The sequence below is a fragment of the Gossypium hirsutum genome, chromosome D05 (assembly GCF_007990345.1).
Source record: "Gossypium hirsutum isolate 1008001.06 chromosome D05, Gossypium_hirsutum_v2.1, whole genome shotgun sequence".
NCBI lineage: Eukaryota > Viridiplantae > Streptophyta > Magnoliopsida > Malvales > Malvaceae > Gossypium > Gossypium hirsutum.
The window spans coordinates 26,513,510-26,535,269 of NC_053441.1; the positions used below are offsets into that span (position 1 = coordinate 26,513,510).

A 21,760-nucleotide genomic window follows, 5' to 3' on the forward strand; every position below is an offset into this window, starting at 1 on the left:
GATCCGCGTGTTATGCTTGGAGGGGCTATTTGCGCTTTTAGCCCCTCCGCTTTTTAATGCCTCCGCAATTAGTTTTTTTATTTCTTTAAATTTATCCCTTTATTTTATTTTAGATTTCAATTTAATCCCCTTTAAAGCTATGCGTTTTAGAGGAGAAGGGAAAATTTCCCTTCCAACCCCTCTATGTTATTCGCGTGTTCAATGTGGTCCCTTCCCTTTGATTTTATTTAGATTTAACCCCGAATTTCGTTTTAATTTTTTAGTTTAGTCCTTTTGTTAGTTTTTTTATTTTCTTAATAAATTTCATATTATTATTATTATTATTATTATTATTATTGCTTTTATATATATACTTATATACATGCCTACATTTTTTATGTATATTGTATGATTTTTGTACATATTTACATATCTATATATATGTATTTTATTTTCATAAATATATATTTACATATTCTTCATTTTTTAAAATATTTATTTTATATATGTATTTTATATATTATGATTCATATATATATATACCTATACATATATACTTTTCATATTTTAATTCACATACGTATATGTATATACTTACTTATATATATGTATTTATATAATAATTTTAAAATATGTAGATATGTTTTTATATTTTATATTTTATATATATGTATACACGTGAATACATTTACATAATATGTTTATACATACATAGTTCTTCTCTTTTACATAAATATATAAAGTATACATATATATACTTACATATATTTTCATATTTTCATAGCTTTATTTATTTTATTCCTTATTATCCTTGTTTACTTAGTGTTCATTTATTTAGTTATTTATTTATATGTCCATAATTTTCTTTTAATGTTTTAATTTTTCTTACTTGTTATTGTATATACATGAATGATTTGTTTTTGCTCATATTATTTTTGTTCACATTATCATATTTATTATTCCACTTTGCATATTAATATCATATTTCAAAAAAGGAAAATATTTCTAAATAAGGCAATGTTTTGCGTTTGGAAATTCGAGAAAACATGCCCTAAGGTGCTGGGTGTCGATTTTTCTCGTTCAACCAAATGGCTTAATATCCTTTTTTAAAATTTCAAAATAAGGAAATGTTTTGCGTTTGGAAATTCGAGAAAACATGCCCTAAGGTGCTGGGTGTCGATTTTTCTCGTTCAACCAAATGGCTTAATATCCTTCTTAAAAATTTCAAAATAAGGAAATGTTTTGCGTTTGGAAATTCGAGAAAACATGCCCTAAGGTGCTGGGTGTCGATTTTTCTCGTTCAACCAAATGGCTTAATATCCTTTTTAAAAATTTCAAAATAAGGCAATGTTTTGCGTTTGGAAATTTGAGAAAACATGCCCTAAGGTGCTGGTGTCGATTTTTCTCATTCAACCAAATAGCTAAATACCCCTTCAAAAATTTCAAAATAAGGCAATGTTTTGCGTTTGGAAATTCGAGGAACGTGCTTTAAGGTGCTGGGTTTCGATTTCTCGTTTATCCAAATTGCCAAATATCCTTTTGAATTTTAATCCATGCCATTCGAGTTTTTTTTAAGGATCGTATTTTAAATTTCTTTAAAGTTTTTAGTTTTTCGACACTAAGACATTAAGTAATCAACTAGGTACCAATTTTGGGCGTATCGAGGGTGCTAATCCTTCCTCGTGCGTAACCAACTCCCGAACCCATTTTTCTGAATTTCGTGGACCAAAATAGTTGTTTTAATAAAATTAAATCGTTTATTAAAAACAACCGCTTTGCAAGGTGATCCGATCACACCTCATCAAAAAGGATCGGTGGCGACTCCCATTTTCGTTTTCATTTTCCGAAACCCAAGTCCACCCCGTTTTCCATCCAAAAAATGGTGTCAACAGAGTGCTTGGAGGAATGAATGGTAGGTACATTCTGGAGGGCAAGTGGTTGGCTTCATTGAATAACTACATTCCGCTGTTAGAACCGTAAAACTTTGATACAAAATTTAATAAATTAGGATCTGTCATGTAAAATCATCAAAAAAAAATTAAATGCGGAAGCATACCTAAATCCATTGAAATCTTGAGATATTTTGGTTTTGATATTCCAAATTAACATATGAGCAATTTAGAGAAGGTGCCTCTCTCGTTTTTGAAGATAGGATGTCAAAAAAATTACACATGTGTAATATGGGGACTTAACCCTAATTTATAACTTTTGCGCTTTAACCAAAATTTCTAATCAGCCCATCATCAATTAAAAATTAGTTACTAGAGTATCTATATGTATTTGACCCATACTTTATTTGACAACTGAAGCCAATAAGCCTTGATCAAATTAGGTCACTTTTAATTTGAACTAATATTTCATGATAGTAAATAATAATATGTAATTATTCTTATTATACATGCGATGTTAATATTTTTACAACACCCAATTGACCATATGGTTAAGATGGGAAATGAAGCTTCTGGTGATTTCCCAATTTGCAACGGATGGTGTATGTCCTTTAGATGGCCTTCCGTGTTGCCACATGTTCCTATTGGTGAGGGGTATACCAATATTTGTTGAAGTGAAAACATTTGTATTAATATTTGTTTAATAATATTATTCTAAAGACTTAATATATCATTTGATATACAAGTTAGACATTTTTTTTTCTAACGTGGTACCTGTGTTATCTTTTGGTTCATTCTGGTACCTGTATTTAACAAAAGTTATATATTTTGGTACCTAAAGGTAGAGGTGTTAAATTTTTAGGATTTAATTTGGATTTTAAAGCTGATTTGGTGAAAGTTAATTGGTAATATTATTAGGTTTGAATTTTTATTATCAATAGAATACATTTAGTGTTAATTATGAATCTGACTAATTTTACATTTAATTTATCAAATACAATCTGATGGATTTTATTTAATTCGGATTTTAGGGTTAGTAAGATTATTAGTTAATTATGAGTTTTTATCCAATCAACTCTAAAACCCAAATTAAACACAAACGGATAATACTATTAATATGATACCAAATTATGTGTTAAGTATTTTAAAATCGGCATAGGTATGAAACTATAGGGAAATTACGGGCCTCCAAAAACTATAAGAGAAAACGTTTGTTATTTTCAATGGGCTTTTAGTTAGGCCTATTTTTTCGGCCCATGTGATTAATAATATCCCGTAAGAATCTAAATTCGTGTAGAACTATCGACATAATGGCGATAAAGTTACTGATCTGCTACATTTAATATTTATATATAAAGTACAGAGGTAAAGCAAAATTGGGCTCCTCTCTCCACACCACCAATTGCGGCGGCGGGAGCGGCGGCGGAAAGTGAACCACCTCAAAAGCAATCTCCTTCGTCCACCGGAACATCGGTTTCCTTCCACTCCCGCCCTTCCTCTCTCCGAATACCTTTTTTTTCTCTTTCAAAAAAATTTCAAATTAACAGTGAAATATCCAGGTACGCTAGATTCGGGTTTCTTTGTTTTATCTCTACGGTTGAATGTTGATATCTCCCTCGTTCATTTCATTTTGTTTTCAATTTCGATTTTATTGTTTTTGAAAATGTTCTAGCCTAGGTTTTATGCTTTCTCCGTTCCTTACACGACACTCACTCTTATATTAGCTTTCCGCCCTTTTTGGTACTGATTAATTGGTGCTATATATATTTCTTCTTTGAAAAATTTCATTTTCATTTCCGTTTTTGAATATTCCACGTTTCTTGTTTGCCTTTTTTTTTAAATTATGTAAATGAATGTTAGTGAGTAATTATTAATGGAGGAGAATCATAAACAAGATTATTGCTTCAAAAAATTTCTAGAGTTTCACTTTAGCTTTTCATGACTAAAAATGAAAAATGATTCAAAGCTTCCTGCCCCTTATGGTTCAAAGCATAAGATTACCTTGTTGCAGATAGTGCATTACATATTCTACATTGATTATAAATCTTACTGTTACTCGAAAGTTTGTACTGTCTCAGTTTTTGGGTATTGAGAATCTTACCAATGGAAAGAATAAAATGAAATTCTAATCAGTCAACAGGCCTATACGTTTTTTTTAATGTTTATTGGTTTTTAATGTTTTAGCAATGAATTTCATTCTTTATTGCCTTAGAAATGAGTGGTTTTAGCAAGTTAGACTGTGTTACTTGGACTCGGGTGAGTGCCGGATATGGAATGAGTTCAATGTGGGTATATTTTAATGTTTTTTATTTTTTTTAAAATGTATTTAAATCAGTAGCTGATCTTGGGACTAAGTTTGGAGGGACTAGTAAAATTTTAAAAAATTTTAAGAGTTAAATGAGATTTAAAAAAAAAAAATTGAGGGTCCAATTAAAATTTTTAAATTTTTGTGAGATTAATGAGAATTTTCAAATATTTTAAGTGAGCTTAATTAAAATTTTCAAAAAAATTAAAAGGTATAATGAGAAATTTCAAAATTTTGAGGGGGTCTAATTAAGCTTCTCTAAAAACTTTAAAGGAGAAATGAAATTTTCCAAAAATTTAGGGAGGCCTAATTAAAATGTTCTAAATATTTCAAGGAAAAATATAATTTCCCAAAATTTGGGGGGGCCTTTAAACTGGTCCGTCTCTGATTTGGATGGTCATATCCCATTCTCGTGTCTGAATGTGTGCCGAAATATGTTTAGCATGCTCCTAGAAAAAATGAAGAGTAGGATCAACAGTTATAGATGTTAATTGTCTTCTGGGTATGCACCCATTCCAACTATAAACACTCCTCTTGAGGCATATCTACTTGTCTTGGGTTTTGTCCCATTTTGTACCCAAAACCAAACATAATTAATTGTTATCTACACTTTTTAAAGTCCATGCATTAAATGTGAGAAGTTTGATCTTGTTGAAAGTGCAAGGCAGATATCAGTCTTGTTTGTGTTTTATAAAATCTTGTATTATTACAATGATTTGATCTCTATCTATCTCTCCCTTGCTTTAGGTTTAAATTGCCAATGGCGAAAGTTAGCAAAGTGCGGAAGTCTGATTCTCAGCATAAAAGAGTGCCTTATCCATTGCCCTCTCATCCTAAGAGGGCTGGAAAAGGTTCCAGAAAGAAGAGATGTTCCAAAGCTTTGGAGAAGAAAGATTGGGAAGCTGCAAAATGTTCCGTTTGTCTGGAGTTCCCACACAATGCCGTTCTCCTCCTTTGTTCCTCTTACGATAAGGGTTGCCGCCCTTACATGTGTGCGACTAGCAAGCGGTTTTCCAATTGTCTTGAGCAATACAAGAAAGCCTACACTAAAGTAACATCAGTTGACTCAATGGATGTGGAGCAACCCACTGAAAAGATGGAAGTGCCAGAGCTTCTATGCCCGCTCTGCCGAGGACAAGTTAAGGGCTGGACAGTGGTAGAACCTGTACGGAAATATCTAAATCGGAAAAAAAGGTCATGTATGCAAGACAAGTGCTCGTTTGTTGGAACTTACAAAGAGCTTAAGAAACATGTTAGGACAAAGCACCCACTGGCACGACCTCGAGCAGTAGACCCTGTACTTGAAGAAAAATGGAAAAAGCTTGAAAACGAGAGAGAGCGAAATGATGTGATCAGTACAATTATGTCATCAACGCCAGGAGCAATGGTGTTGGGTGATTATGTGATTGATCCGGGCTATCATGATATCTATGCTGATGAATATGGTTCAGATGATTCTTTTGATGACCCTTTCGATGATGGCTTTATTCATCTAGATTCATCCGTTCGCTTGCGTGGTAGATTCTTGGATTATGACTTATTTGATGATGATGACTTTGGGATGCACCGTCCTTTCCGTGCTGTTTCCCCAGTAACCCGCACTTGGCCTGCTCGCTTTTTGGGGTCAATGGGACTAAGGCGAATCCCTAGGGTCCGAGGACGTAATGGAAACCGATAACATCTTTGTCTACCAATTACCTGGTGAAATCTATACCTTGATATCAGGTAAAATGAACAGATTGTAGGAGAGTCCGACATCAGTAATCAATCAGCTGTTTAGTTGTCGAGGTGAATTAAACTTATCTTTAGCTTTGAGTTCCCTCCGTAGTTATATGTATCGACTATCATTCATCATCATGCATAGTAGCAGCATAACATTAAAACATTCTTTCTCAATTTGTTCTAGAAGCCGGCTGGCAACATTTGTTCATGTTGAACTTTATGTTCCTCTATGCTCCATGATATACATGTTTGTGGTGTACAGCTTCAAGAAAAATCAGAGGAGAATGAAATAATTCTTCAGTGGTTTCTCCATCATATGTAAGTTCGAGGCTTTTTCGAGTCCATTGAGGTGAAAGAAGTTTGAGTTTTACTCAAAATTCAAGTTTCGAAGCTCAGCTCGAGCTTGAACGAATTTCATTTTTAGACCTTGAGTATGATTCAGGATAAAAACATCTTTTTTTCTCTCTGACATCCCTTTTTAAGTTTGAGACTTCCATGTCAATTGAGTTGAGACTGATTCAACTTGTTCCGGGTTTAAGTCCAAGTTCAAGGTTTGAAGCTCAGTTTGAGCAAGTTTGAATTTGATTAGACATGACCAATGAAAAACTCAAACTTGTTGGATTAGGCTTGTTTTAAAAGATTACTTATTTTTATGTTCGACTCCAAGTTTGTGCTTGAACTGAAGTTAAGTTTGAATTGAAATTACAGTACTAATTAAAAATAAAAGGCTAAAATGTGCTCTAGGTTCTCCACATATTTTGAATTTAATCTCTTTTAATTTTATTTTAAGTAATTTAATCTCTTATTTTTTCTCAAATTTTGAAAGTACAATTATTAAAATTGTAAATGATTTTGTTAAATTCATGTTAAATTTATTTTTTCTATTACATTATTATTAAGTGAGTATTTCTTTCGGTTTAGAATATCAACTATGTTAGCAATTGGATTTTAAAATCCAAAAGATAGAACTAAATTTTGAAAATAAAAATAGAGGGATTAAGCTTCTAATGTATTAAGAGTACAGGGATTAGGTGTGGATTTTAACCAAAATAAAAAGTTTGATTGAGTTTGGGATTTGCTCGAATCAAATCGGATATTCAGATTCGGTCGGATGAATGTTTTAAGCTCAACTATGCAATGATGATTAGTGATATTGCGATCCAGGTGGACCGGGTCTAAGTTTTTTTTTTTTAATTTATATTTACAATTCAAATTAGATAAAAAATTGCTATTAATTAAAAAAAATCCGAACTGGATTGGATCAAGTTTGATGTATAAGAATTTTGTTCCAACTCAAATGAAGTAGGCTTGTTTTTGGATTGTCCAAAATAGATGCCTTCCAATACATCAATATAATGGGCTATTTTTGCCCAAATTATGAAGAAATAAAGCAAGTATTGTTGCTATTTTGGACTCTTGTTCATTTATATATATATATATAATACTAGTTTCTATTGTGATATAATGTTATTTTATGTGTTTAATTTTTCATTAATTTTTTAATATAACATTTTTAATTACTGTAATTAACCATAAAATAATATTTTTTCAGGTTGTTAAAAATAATTAAATTATATTAAACTATTTAAAAATCAAAATAATAAATTTGAAATAATAATTAAAATATTTTTAACATATTTAATTTTAAATTGTGTAATTAATACAAAACAATATTATTCTAAATAACAATTAATTAACATAATTAATACATATCAATCATGTCACATGTATTGCACGTGAATATGTGTATTCAATGTTTGAAAGATGAACATGTTGCATATCAATAGTTTCTACTCTTCAATCTTTATTATTTTGATCTTGAAAATTTGATATAAATAAAATAAATATTTAGCTAAAAAAACAATTAAGCATAAAAAATTTGGATCTACGTAAGGAAGTAAATTATAATATTAAATTAAGAAAATAACGATTCCTAATAAATACGAAAAATATTTACACTAAATTAATAAACACGTTTAATAATAATAACTAAAAATTATTGTTGAAAACATTTTTCAACTAAACCAAACAAATGATAGTAAGTTAAAAAATAAAATAATGTTTTCGTCGCACAATATAAACAATTTCAAAATTTTAAAAAAAATTAATAATAATAGCCATGCCAATAATATCTAGCAAAATATAGGCAAAGTGAAAAATAAAATTTTTACCGATCTGCTAACCCATATGTCGAATTTCTTTTTTTACACTATTTAGAATGGTATAAGTTTTTTCCTTGCGAAAAACATCTTTAAATTTTGTCACAGCATCGTTGAACATCACCGCTTTAATTTTAGTTCTTTCAAATAATTTAGATCATTAAAAAATTAACAAACATAAAATCAATAAAAATATAAAAATAGGCATACTATTATATTACCTCATCATCAGTTAAAATAATTTTTCATCTCTATTCAGTACCATTATTATTCAAATATGATTTGATATTACCTATTCGAACCACTATTGCTTCAATGCTCCACTTTTTTTTTATTAAAATAATTATAATTTATTAATGCTAACAATTTTCCAGACAATTTTATATATGCAATTTGATTAAATATAATTAACCAAAAAATGTTATTTATAGAACTAAATTTATATATAATTCTAATATTTTTCCCTATTATATTTAAAATTCTATTTAGATTTGAACTTTGCATATATTAGAAGACACTAACTCTGAATTTGATGTAAAAAATTATACAGACATTATATTATTATATTTTAAAATTATATTATGATTATACTTGTATGCGAATTTAGTAATATAATAGAAAAAAAGTGTTTTTATCGATTTAAAATTTTTTCCAAACTCGTGCAATTGAGAATAGCAAAAAAATGATAATAAATATTAATAGATTATTATAATTAAATTAAAAATAAGAAAAAAAATATCATAAATAATTAAAAGAGGGCAGCTAAGGTGAGTCGAAGTAGCAAAATCTTGTCCAACCAACCCTACCTCTAGACCTAGAGAAACCTATTGGTGGCAGCATTTGGAATCATAATCAAAGCAATTGGGACCCTAACATTGTCAAAATGGACATGTAGGTCCCCATTTTTAAGTGGCGGTTGCAAACAACAATTGTGTGTTTGCTTCAATAATTTCGGTCCAATTTCAAAAGAAATTATTTTCTAAGAGTGTCCATTTTAAAAAAAAAAATGAAAATAGAAGGAAATTCTAAATCAGCTAACAATAAATGACATTGCTCACATGTTGTTGTCCACTCCATTTTCTCACCACCATTATAAGCCATAAGAAAAACCCTACTCCCTCTGCTTCTGTCCCCTTCTTGCTTACTATTTGTCCCTTGCCATTCTCTTCCATTGGTTTTTTTCTTTTAAATATCATCGAGGTGCTCCTATAAAGAATCAGCTTGCATTTTAAATTAATCATTATACATTAGATTAAAGAGTAAATCGACAAAACCCTAACAGCAATGCAATTAGCACGACTCAAACCCGTCACACCGGGGACAATGAACACCTTGACCATCAGGCCAACGCATAGGCTTTGAGTCAGTTTACTTTTTAATCTAATGTCCAGAGATGAGTTTACCCATTTTTAAATAGAGGGGACAAAATACAATCAAACTCGTAATGCAAACGTTTATTTTATTTTTCAAATAAAAGGAAGCAAATAATTGATATGAGGTTTGAAGTGGCAATAGTTGCATCAAGGAATTGAATTGAAATGATGGATGATGTTTTGGGGTAGATGGAAATTGAATTGCTGGAAATAAACGTAGAAGAATAAATCTGGGGAAGACATTGGGGTTGTGTAGACAGGGTTCATGTCTGGTATGATTAAGGCTTTTTCCCGACACACCATTTAAGAAATTTGGAAGACTTATGTCTTTATCATTTGTGGTTTATGACTTCATTTCATATTTGACACCCACATACTACAACCTTACATTCTGGATTTCTCATTCCCTGGATACAGTCATTTAAACCCTCAACTCTAAATTCTAAATTTATCAATGATGATGTTATGTTCCAACGGTGAATTTTTTTTATTCAAAACTATATTTCATAAATATATAATTTAAATCTTTATTTTATTTTTAAACAGTGGTTTTATTTTTATTTTTATTTAAAAATTTAGATTACAAAGAAATCGAAAACTGTATAGTTTTATTCTTTTAGATGCATGTGTAGTCCCTCTCAATTTTGATATTAAATAAATTAATTTCTCTAAAAATGAATGTAAATTAGTCCCTATCAATTCTGCAATTGGGTATCTAAGGATAATTAATTATCCTTTAATTAACTTATCTTACTTTAATTGGTATAATAATAAATTCAGCTTTCAATGTTTACAAATTTAAATTATTTTAGTTCTGATTCTAAAAATTTCCACTAATTTATCTCTTATCGGATATCAAATAATTTAGAATCATGACCAAATTGATAAAATGTGTAAAAGTTGAGGCTTAAATGTGTTAAAAATTTTAGAATTAAGACAAAATTGATTGAATGCATGAACATTAAAGACTATTATACCAATTAAAAGCAGAATAAATCAATTCAAGAAGTAAACATGATGATTCTTTACTATTTTTAAAATTGAGATTTTTTTAAAAAACAAATTTATTTAAAATCAAAATTACGAAGGAAGAAAGAAAGATTTCTTTTTTACATTTAAAAATTAAAAAAAAATCAAAGGGACATATCATAATCAAAAGTTCCCACTAATCAACAGACCTGTGTTCTGGGTCTGAACAATCAGACAGTTGAAGGTCCCGTATAAATCAAAGTTAGACTTACTTTGATATTTAATTTTTTTAATTTTTAATTTTATTATTCAATTTAGTACTTAAATTTGATATTAGTTTGAATAACGAAATCTAAAGTTAGGTACCTAATTGAAAAAAAAAACTAAACTAAAGTAAAATATAAAATGATAGATATTTAATATTTTTTTAAAAATAGTGAGTTTTGACACGTGGAGGGTTGATTTGATAACTCAAATCTATTTGGAGGGTTCAAATGGCAACAGTGACAGGGTTGTGTGTGGAGTCCCAAATTTGGTTTTGCCAAACATTTCTTTATTTTCTCCTTGCACAATTCCAATAGGTGACAAAATAAAAATATATTTTAAAAAATATTGATTATAATATATTGTTTTGAGGTTTTAGGTTAACATTTAGCAATGTAAAAATACAAAACAATTTAAATAGTTATATTTATTCCTACATGCAGTTTTAATTAATTTATGAGTAAATTACACTAACAGTCACTCAATTTTGGAGTAGTTGACAAAATAATCACGCTATTTTCTATTCGGTTATTCAACTTTTGAAAAATAACAAAAACTTAGCTTGTACATAACCCCTTAATTGTTATAGCTTTTATTTAAGGAAACTCCTTATACTTTGTATTACTCTCAAGTCAACCCTTAAACAAATCCTTATTTGATAAATAAAATTACGAAATTACTATTTTAAGAACATGAAATACTTTATTTTTAAAATATTTTAGTAAAAAAGCAAAAAGAGAAATCACGTATTTTTCGTACGTTTAGGATTTATTCTCTATTTTTATTTACATAAATTAATCTCTTTATTTTTTTAAATTTCAAAATAATGAATATTCATAATAAGGTTATTTTTACCAAAATATTACAAAAAAATAAAAAAAATACCAAAATAATATACAAAAAAGATTATTTACCAAAATAATACAAAAAAAAAGACGGCTGAATGGAGGGCCTGCCACAGGCGGCATCCATCTTTGTTCGTATTTTAGCCCTTTGTTCGTATTTTTTCCCTGATTTTATTACTTTTAAAAAATATATTATTTTCTAATTTATTATTTTATATTATTTTAGTACATTATGCTTGAAATGTATTCATTTAGTGTGTTTTTTATTGAAAGTAATAAAATCCGGAAAAAAATACGAACAAATGGTTGAAATAAGATTTTTTTTTAAAATTTATTTAAAAAACACACTAAATGAATACATTTCAAGCATAATGTACTAAAATAATATAAAATAATAAATTAAAAAATAGTATATTTTTTAAAAGTAATAAAATCTGAAAAAAAAATACAAACAAATGGCTAAAATACGAACAAAGGGGTGCCGTCTGTGGCAGTGACACCATTGGTGCCGCCTCTGCCAGGCCCTCCATTCAACCGTCTTTTTTTTGTATTATTTTAGTAAATAATCTTTTTTTTGTATATTATTTTGGTATTTTTATTTTTTTGTAATATTTTGATAAAAAAACCCTCATAATTACATCTAAATTTAAAATTCTTTAAAAAAAATTTGAATGTACCAAAAAGGATATTTATTTTAAGTTATATTTAGAAGAAAGAAACAGCAGAGCAGAGGGTTTTTATATGTTTTGTTCTCTCAGCTTTCTATCCTTTTCATGGCTTTAAAAACCCCTCTTTTTCCCTGACCCCTATGTCTCTTCCCTTTCATCACTTACAGCAATGCACTCAGACCCTTTTCGTAGATTCAAATCCCAAACGACGTCGCTCTACCCCTCCACCTTTGACTTTGACTCAAATTTCAAATCCTGTTGACTTCTAATAACAATTAAGTTCAATTCATTTGGAAGTGAAGACTGTAGAAATGAAACATTATAAATATAGACTGCAAATGGAATTATATACTATAAATATAATCTCCTCACAAAAACATACATCATAAAATCCCCCATCCTTTTTGCATAACCTGTACACTTTTTCTTATTCCTATCTTTCATATCTTCTCAATTCACATTCCTTGGACACCACAAAAACATGTCACCCCAAGAAACTGAAAATATCTACATATATATATGTCACCACTCACCAGAATCCAAATTTCCCTACCTCCTTTCAATGTACATGGAGCCTGCATCTTCATCATCACCATGATGGGCTGATCATCAAAATTCAGCTATCAACATTTCCCCACAACACTTTGCTGCTGCAAATCTCTCCAACAACTTTACACTCAATGCCTTGTTTAAGTGTATTCCATGGAGTTTCTGCTCAAAAAGATACCATCAGGGAGTTTGCATAGTTCCCAGCAAACGCCACACTCTTTCAATGGTGCAGTCAACGTTGAAAGTGCCATTGTCTCTGATTTAAAGACATGAAGCTGGATATTTTTAACCCGATTTTCCTTTTTCTCGTGATGCTCTCTCTCTCTACCTGTCTTCCACAAAAATTCTCCCGATAAAATCCCGAAACCTCTTTGAGTAGAGTTTTGGATCAACAGCTGATATCGAAGTAGGATCCACTTGTAGGGATTTGTATGCATGCTCTAATTTCTTGCTGATATCGTAATCTTGCAAGATATCGATGATGCCAAAGTATAAGACTACTTCGTAAACATCACCACTATGTGAAAAGTGACCGACTCCACCGTGAGTATACTGATCAAAGTCGCTTCTTCTGGCCATTTGCTCTGCTCTTGCCGGCATGTTTGCTCCTAGTCTAATCAGTGGTTTCCTGATTAAACAAAATTAAATACCGAATCTGTGTAAGTACTTGTTCATCCTCTACCAAATACCTCAAGTTTTTTCACTTTGAAATTACACCTCACACAGGAAAATTCAATAAAGAAAGAAAAATAGGAATTTGATTTGAACTTCGTTGTGAATGTTAAAAAAGGGTATACGACTGACATGGGTACGTTCAATTTTCTTTTTCCTAAATTGTTCACATATAACCATATCCGCACCAGTATTGGTACTTGAAGATAAGAGAAGGTTCAATTCCCTAAAAAGATCTTGCATGCCATACAACTTTTCTCCAGACAGAAAGATACACATGGCATGCCTAATAGTGATGGATCTACATCATTATAAGGAGATTTCAAAAAGAACTAATGATAATGGGCAACAAAAATTCATGGATCACTCCAGAAAAAGATAGATAATGGGCAACAAAAATCAAGGGAACCCTTGGTTATTATCTAGGATCATAAAGGACCATCCTTCCTACATGCCCCGCAAAGAATTGTCGTATTCGGAATTAAGCCCACAAGATCACTCAGACATGAGACAACATAATGAACCTTCTATTATTCCAAGGGATATGATCAATCTAGACCAAATGTTGGCAAATTCCATCATGGAAAAAAGACATAACTCACCATAAACTTTAAACTCGATAGTTACAACACATACTCTAAAATCTAAGCATCATCTGTGAGTGTGTGTGGTTGGGATGGGGTTGGAGGAGATAATTTGAACCACAAAAATCAAGACAGCCAAACATACCTGCCAGCTAAAACCCGACCCATGTCTTGTAGCTCTGCTTCAAGGAATCTACAGCCGCGCATATACTTTTCATTTTGATAGGAATCATTTTTACCTGCATAGGACTCCATAATCAAATCTGTATTCTTATTGCAACAGGGATTTTCCACTCAAATTTCATATGGAATACAATGATTGTCTCCTAACTTACCAGTGCGCAAAAGAAATGGCGATAATCCCATTTTATCACCGCTATTATCATCACGAAAGTGTAGTCCAACCAAAAGACTGTAATCCATAATTCTCTCGGCCTCCAAGAACTCACAATCTCGATCGATTTGCCTGCCACCATTTGGTTAAGGAAATTAGTGATAAATCAAAGGATGAATTGACATAAGGAGTTGCAAGGAGAGGAGTAAAAATGTAAAACAGCTTACTTCATAAGCTCCTCAAACCAATTTCTTTGGAGGCGAAACACAAAATTGAGATCCAGGTCTTTAAGGGTTGTCATTTCATCAATTTCCTCTTCTGGCTTATCAGTTGAGCGGCCGTGGGAGGATCCTTTAAGGTCAAACCGTCTATGGATTCGGTACTCAGAGCAGAACAAATTACCCATCACAATGAACCGGGTCTGGTATTTAACAACAACAATAATTTTTGAGCAAGTGAGACGATTTCATGAAAGAACAAAACCTTGAATACAAGTAATTCAGTTCATATTCTATTTATTTCAAGCGCATACCTTTTGGCCACCAACAGGTTTGACACAGTGCACGCCGTAAAATTTTGTCACAAGGGAATTTTCATACCGACAAACATGTTGGTAATAACTTGGAAGCATCTTTATAAGAACCTGATATCGTTAATCACACTTTAGATTCATTCTAATCATGTACAGGTATTTATGTTTAATTTAACTGACAGAGTAATGTGAAATAACGAGAAACAAAAAAAAATTCTGATTGTTGAGAATGCCATTCGAGAAATGTATGCATCAAGACACAAAACAACTTTAGCATGAAGTCGAAGTGCATTGGCAACTAACCTTGGCTTCGGATTTCTTTACTGTTTTTATCATGAATCGATCATCTTGAGTAAGGTAAAAGAAGCTTCCACTCTTCCCCGGAGAAGAGAACTCTCTAAGTGCATCATTGCCACAAATAGCTAACATATAATCAGCAGGATCGATTTGGAATAGCTCCCTCAAATGTCTGAAACTCGCAAAAGGGAATCCCGTTACCAACATAGTAAATGCTGGTGAAACAGAATGATAGCAAAAAGCTACTTATAACAGAATCAGTGGAAACTAGTATGCAATCAAGCAAGCTCATTACTATTTTTATTCAGTTTGCAGATAAATCAACTAAAAAGCAGAAGGAACATACCGAAACACCACCGGGCAATAATCCTTCCATCGGAACTCGATGGACTGATGAGGCGGTGTAAGCTTTGATCCTTCAGACGGAAACTTCGTCCAGAACTTCTCTTTTGGATCAAAATCTGATGGCTTTAAATCCTGCAACATCGAAGCATGTTTCCCGACAGAATACCTGCAACAAAAATAAGTTACAACCCCCAAATTCAAAGATTCAAAACGTATATATTCACCAACAAAAGCCTGAAAATTTTTTTCACCTTATACCCAATTGCAAATTAAGCATTAAATCATAATGCTTATGGCCTTTGTAAATCATTTGTCCTGGTTTCTTTATTTCCTCATTAAAACAACAAGGGTTTCTTCTAAAGTCCCTAAACCCATCTCTGTAAATCATTGAAGCTTCAACATTATCGACTATATCACAGGTAATATCTCCTTCTTCACCATCACTTTCCCATATGCAAATCCTCGGGAAATTTATGTTTCTTTCCCCTAAGCTTCCCCTTCCATCACAATGCTCTTTCCCGTCGTTCCCGTTAGAAAATGTTTCGTTTAACTGTTGAACTTTCTTCATGGTATCATCGTTCCAAGCTCCGATATAACGACTGCCGCCCGGCCAAGAGAAAACTCCGTTACCCTTGGGGACTCCGTTTTCCCATTGCCCGTCGTAACGGTTTTTGTTCGCCCATATCAAGGTTCCACGACCGGAGATAACGCCGTTCTTCCATTCCCCGATGTATTCGATCCCGTTGCTCCAAACATAGCGGCCGTATCCGTCTTGTAGGTCTTTCTTCCACGATCCTTCATAGTAATCCCCATTGGCATAACGTTTACGGCCCTGCCCATGTTTACGATTAGAGATCCACGAGCCGCGGTACGTGTCGTCATCGGATCCGATAAACGTCCCGATTCCTTCCATCCGACCCGACTTGAAATCCCCTTCATAACAGGCTCCTGACGGCCACGAGAACTTCCCTTTCCCTGAAGCTTTCCCGCGCCGCCACTCGCCTTCATACATGCACCCATCTTTCCACAGGTACTTCCCCGATCCATGAGGCGCACTACCGGAGAAGCTACCGGTGTAAATATCGCCGTTGGGGAGGACTTTCTCGACGGCAGCACCGACGGTAGCAGCAGTCGTGGGAGTCACGCGCCGGCTCCGATGATTGTGAGACATGGGAGTAGTAACAGAAACCACAAGGTGGTCTTTCTCGTCGTCGGATTTCTTCTTCTTGGCGTTTGAAACGACGTCGCTCTGCTCATTTAACGCTGCTTCGTGCATTGAACTCTCTTCACTTTCAAACTCTCTGTTTTACCTTTTGAGTTGTAAGAATCTCTTAGTTCCCTTCCTCAACTTACAGCATTTGTGAAACTATGGCCAAACATAGAAGAACCCAAAACGGCGCCGGCGGAGACAAGAACATTTCCGGCGACAATTTTCTCCCTTTTCTTTTCCTCTTTGTTATTGCTTTTGGTGTTTCCTGTAAACGTTCTTTGGTTTGGTGAAATGGGTGGAAAAATTGGAATCCTGCAAAACTGAGCAAATGAAATGAAACCCAAAGCAAACGAGAGGGCAAGATAAATTAAAAATATATAATTAGAAGATAAAAAGGATAAAAAAATTGGGGAAATTTAAAAGGGACAACAGGAAGGAAAGCTTAGGAGGGGATTAGGTATGTCATGCTAGTGAAAAACCGGATATTCCATTTTTCTTCCCTTTATTATTTAAATATGAATATATATTTGATGAATTTATGGTATATATAAATTTTCAATCTTTATCATTAACATAAAACCCCATAGGTTTGAAGCAATTATTTTTAGTAAGTTATCATGAACAAAAATAGAGATTATATAAAAAAAATCACTTTTAAAATAATCGTAAAATTACTACTTTTACAAAACCACAAATGTATAATTTTAAAATTTTATTTATCTCCACCAAAAACATTTTAAAAGCTATTATGAAATCCGTACATATGCCATCTATCAAACATGTGATATTGGGGTTATAAACAAAATCCCAAATGGTTTGAAGGAGAAAAATGATTGATTGGAGGATCAAAACTAAAGTTTTAAGTGGAATTTAGTTTTATAATTTAAATCTTTGATCAATGTTTGATCAATGTTGGGGGAAGCTTTGGAAATGGTGTACATGGGAGCAAAGCAAAGCAAAGCATCATTAAATAAATAACTTATTTTTGTTTACACTTTTGAATGGACCCACCTTTAAGGCAACTTCGTTTATGTGTTGGATACTTCATGTTGTGCTATCTCCTCAACTTTTCAGTTTTGATATAATTAAAACTTTTAAATATCAATTTTATTTATCTAATGCATATAAATCTCACGAGTCACAGCTCAATTAAGATATTATTATCGATAAAAAATAAAACATAATTAAATTTGAACATTTTTTTATACAATATTAAGAGTAGAGGTAACACGATTTGAATCCGTACTACTCCATACAAGTCATAATGAATCTTACAATTTTTGTTAAAATTATATTTGTCTTTTACATGGATTTTTAATAAATATATTTATTACATAATTCTTTTCATCTAAATCGTAGGTGTGCTACAGTTAGTGGCGGCGAAACTAGGGGTTGGCAGGGGCCCCGGCCTTCCTAAAATAAATTTTTTTTCGTATGGTCCCTTTAAATTTTTTAAAATTTTAAATTAGTAAAAGTAAAATTACACTTTGTTCCTCTCAAAAGTATAAAAATTTAATTTAATCCTTTAAAAATTATAAAGATATAGTCTATTGAAATGGTGAAATTGTATTTTTCTATCGTAAAAATTACAACTTAATTTCGGCCTCTCCTAAAAAAGTTTTCTAGTTTCGCCGCTGACTATAAACTAGTTGTTATTTAATAACTTGGTGTCACAATTAATTAGACAATTAACTCAAATGAGAAATTAACTTTTAAACAAAAGCTATTTAGTTATACTATTGTTTAAGCCTTGAATAAATTGGTGTGCGAGTCGAACATCTCTATATTTTTGTTACTTTATCAATAATTATTAGTTTTTAATAAAGAATTCTTTTACTTTGGCATCATAAAATTGTATTGTGTGCAAATAGAAAAAGAAAAAAATGGTGGACAACACCATATTAATAAAATTGCATGATTTTAGTCCAAAGTCAAGAAAAGAAAAAGAGATGATGAAACACATTAATTTCATATCACACTTTATCAAAGCTTTAGTATTTATTTTTCTTGGGTATCATAAATTATGGAATGAATATTACAACACATTTCGCACCTCCCCTAATTAATAAGGCTTGCCTCTCTTTTTTTATGTTCGAAAAATATTTTTCTTACATTTTCTATTTTAAGGGGATCGAAGCCTGATTCGATTTTTATAATTCTTTATTCGTATCATAATTTTATTAATAGTTTCTATTTTTTTAGGAATATAAATACAACCATATGGATTAACATACTCTGAAATCCGAATAGACAAGCGTATGGTGAATTTAATTATATATTGTAGTGTCAGCAAAATACGGGATCTTATGCCATAACTTTTGTGATGCGTAGTGAATGAGCTTTAGACGTAGACTTTCAACCACCTATTAATTAGAAAGCATGTCAATTTCTTTCTCATTCATTTCCTCTTTAGTTTAGTTGGGGGCTACCATTTTAATTGTTTATGTTTGGACACTTTGTTTTACAAATTTTAACAACATTTGTGCAATGATAATGAATACGATATTATTAAAAAAGATAGTTCTGAAATTTAAAAATAGATCGAAAATTATCAAAAAATTTTAAATTTGATATAAAATAATCTTAATATTACATCTCTCTAGATAATTTTATTTCGATAATATGCTATTTTTAAATCTTTTTTTATTTTTAATGTGAATTTAACCTCTCCGTCATTCCATCGAATCAAGTCATATTGTAATTTGATTTTTTTTATCCAAGTTCAATTGGAAGCAAATACTAAAATAAAGTTTTCTTAAAAATAATTTAGTGGAATTAAGTTAGATTAAAATTTTAATTTTTTTGAACTTTGCTGATACAAGCAAAACTTCTCGAATCGATTGGGTAATTGGATCCTTAAACAAATCCAACATAAATCATATTGATAAATTATATTAAAAAGTAGTGAATAAAAAATAATGAAATGAGACCAAACCCACCTTACACAAGAGAAGAACAAAAAATCTGGATTAAGCTCTATTATTTTATAGGTGATTTGCTTTTTAGAATATGAATAATGATAAATTTAACTTTTAGTGTTTATATTTTTTGTTAATTTAATTTTTATTATTATTTCGAGCTAAATTTAGTTCTCAACTTTTACAAAAAAAGAGTTGAATTTAATCATTAATCTTTTAAAAAGAGTTAAATTATTTTTTAAACGGAAATATTGACTAAAACATTAATTTTGTAAACATGGTAACCCGTTTGACAATTCATGTGTATTTCATGTTAATCTTTTTGAATTTTTATGAATTTTTATATATTTTTTAATTTGGAATCTTTTTATTTTTTTTGAATATTTGTACAATTTTTAAATTATTTGTTGATGTGACATAAAAAATAATGTTATGTTAGCATAAAGTATATGTGGATTACCAAGCCGGTTACTAGGCCAACATCATTTAAAAAATGTTTTAGTTAACATATTTGTAGAAAAAAAGCGACTTGACTCCTTTTTTATAGGTTAACGACTAAATTTATTCAAAAAAAGAATAATGACAATTTTGACAAAAGATGTAAATGTTGAGGGTTAAATTGATCATCATGCTTTAAGAACAATACACTTATTTTATTGATATAATTTGTTAATAAACTGTTGTACTTTTAATTTCAGTCATTATGAATATATATATATAATCATCCATGAAATTGATCAACACATTTAATACATGTAGGTAACAAAAAGAGGGAAAAAGTTCTAAACAAACTTATTACATCATTATCCTATGTAATACCTATTGAATCTCCCATTAAGATTCAACATATCCCTTGTAGTGGAAGTGAAAATTCGTAGGGGCTTGATTTCTTGTTGATCGTATAACTCGCCATAAAGTTAGTTGTTGCATTTCCTTCACAATAAACATATTGCACCTTGGTTCTCTAGTCCCTACTTCTTAGCTCCAACCAAAGTCCCATTGCATCCCTTTGTGTGCTTCTCGTTAAGAAGGTGAATTATGGACAAGTTATCATTCTCAATGATAACATTATAGTGACCATTTCTCTAAGCAATCATCAGACTGTCGAATATAGCTCGAACTTTTGCTTGTGTTACAAAACATAAGCCCAAGATTCAACTAAAGCCACCTAACCACCATCCATACAATCCCTCAACATCCCCACAACACCTTTAGTTAAGCTTGTTTTGAAAGTCTATCTATATTCACATTTATCCGACTTTTAGTTGGTGCATGCCATCTAGTTTGTGTCACTGACCTTTGATGCTTGCTTTTGTCCCTATTTCGTAAAAAAAAATTGATAGCTAAAACAAGATATTTTAATATAATCTCCATTGCACAAAAACCACCACAACTAAATACCAACTTGTTACGAGTTAGCCAAAGTTGGCAACATACTATACTAAATAGTATATTTTAGCTAACCCCATCGGACCACTTAAAATTAGTTCTAATATTCTCAACAATCTAGTACTTAAGTAGGAGAGAAGAAAAAACTTAGAATGTAAAGCACAAACACTAGTTTCTTCCTAACTTGTTTCGATGTTCAATAATCTCTCACGACATGTAAATTAAACTCTTGAATATTTTCACATATTTTACATTGATACCAGGAGAATCTTATTGAGGCTCGAATCAAATTGCTTGCCTTGGAAAGTATTTGTAACAATCTTACACTGTAACACCCCTCGCCCAACCCGATCACCACGTCCGAGCTATGGAATGCTACATTCGTTGTTGAAGAAACTACAGTCAATCATACAACATATAATCACTTACACACATAACCAAAAGTTAATTACATTCAAAATTATGATAAATAATCAATTCTAAGTCTTAATCGAGCTTACAAAAGCTTTTTTGTCAACTCGAATACGAAACATGACCAAATTGTAAAGTTTTAAACGTTCAGTACTAACGTCTGATGTCATCTATTCTACGTTGGGACATTGCCAAAATAGTATGTCATGTCACGACATCAAGCCACTCGACGTCACTTACTGTCAATCAACTTTGCGACAAAGTAAGTTGGTCGTGGGGACGTGGACCTTGTTTTTGGTAAAAATGAACCATTTGATACCTAATTCAAAGTTTCCAATAAAACTGT

General features: G+C 31.2%; 2 protein-coding genes across 2 annotated transcripts; one reads left to right on the forward strand and one right to left on the reverse strand.

The window, feature by feature from the left end:
- The first annotated feature begins 3,161 nt into the window (after positions 1–3,161).
- LOC107900991 (uncharacterized) lies at positions 3,162–6,366 on the forward strand. Its single transcript, XM_016826808.2, has 2 exons — positions 3,162–3,427; positions 4,921–6,366. Exon 2 carries the CDS (start codon positions 4,934–4,936, stop codon positions 5,849–5,851), a length of 918 nt encoding a protein of 305 aa, XP_016682297.1. The 5' UTR covers positions 3,162–3,427; positions 4,921–4,933; the 3' UTR covers positions 5,852–6,366.
- A 6,135-nt stretch (positions 6,367–12,501) lies between these two features.
- LOC121217901 (phosphatidylinositol 4-phosphate 5-kinase 1) lies at positions 12,502–17,637 on the reverse strand. The gene is made up of 8 exons (XM_041094495.1): positions 15,738–17,637; positions 15,488–15,652; positions 15,148–15,313; positions 14,845–14,955; positions 14,540–14,733; positions 14,314–14,444; positions 14,124–14,217; positions 12,502–13,350 (listed from the first exon to the last, which is right to left on the reverse strand). Exons 1-8 carry the CDS (start codon positions 16,760–16,762, stop codon positions 13,047–13,049), a joined length of 2,190 nt encoding a protein of 729 aa, XP_040950429.1. The 5' UTR covers positions 16,763–17,637; the 3' UTR covers positions 12,502–13,046.
- Between the last annotated feature and the right edge of the window lie 4,123 nt (positions 17,638–21,760).

Bases quoted from the DNA above. Each gene is read 5' to 3' on its own strand.
- LOC121217901 (XM_041094495.1), bottom strand. From the start codon at position 16,762: ATGCACGAAGCAGCGTTAAATGAGCAGAGCGACGTCGTTTCAAACGCC. The intron at 15,653-15,737 runs GTGAAAAAAATT...TTTTTGTTGCAG, and splicing joins AATTTGCAATTGGGTATAAG to GTATTCTGTCGGGAAACATG. The intron at 13,351-14,123 runs GTATGTTTGGCT...TTGTTTAATCAG, and splicing joins GGTCGGGTTTTAGCTGGCAG to GAAACCACTGATTAGACTAG.
- LOC107900991 (XM_016826808.2), top strand. From the start codon at position 4,934: ATGGCGAAAGTTAGCAAAGTGCGGAAGTCTGATTCTCAGCATAAAAGA.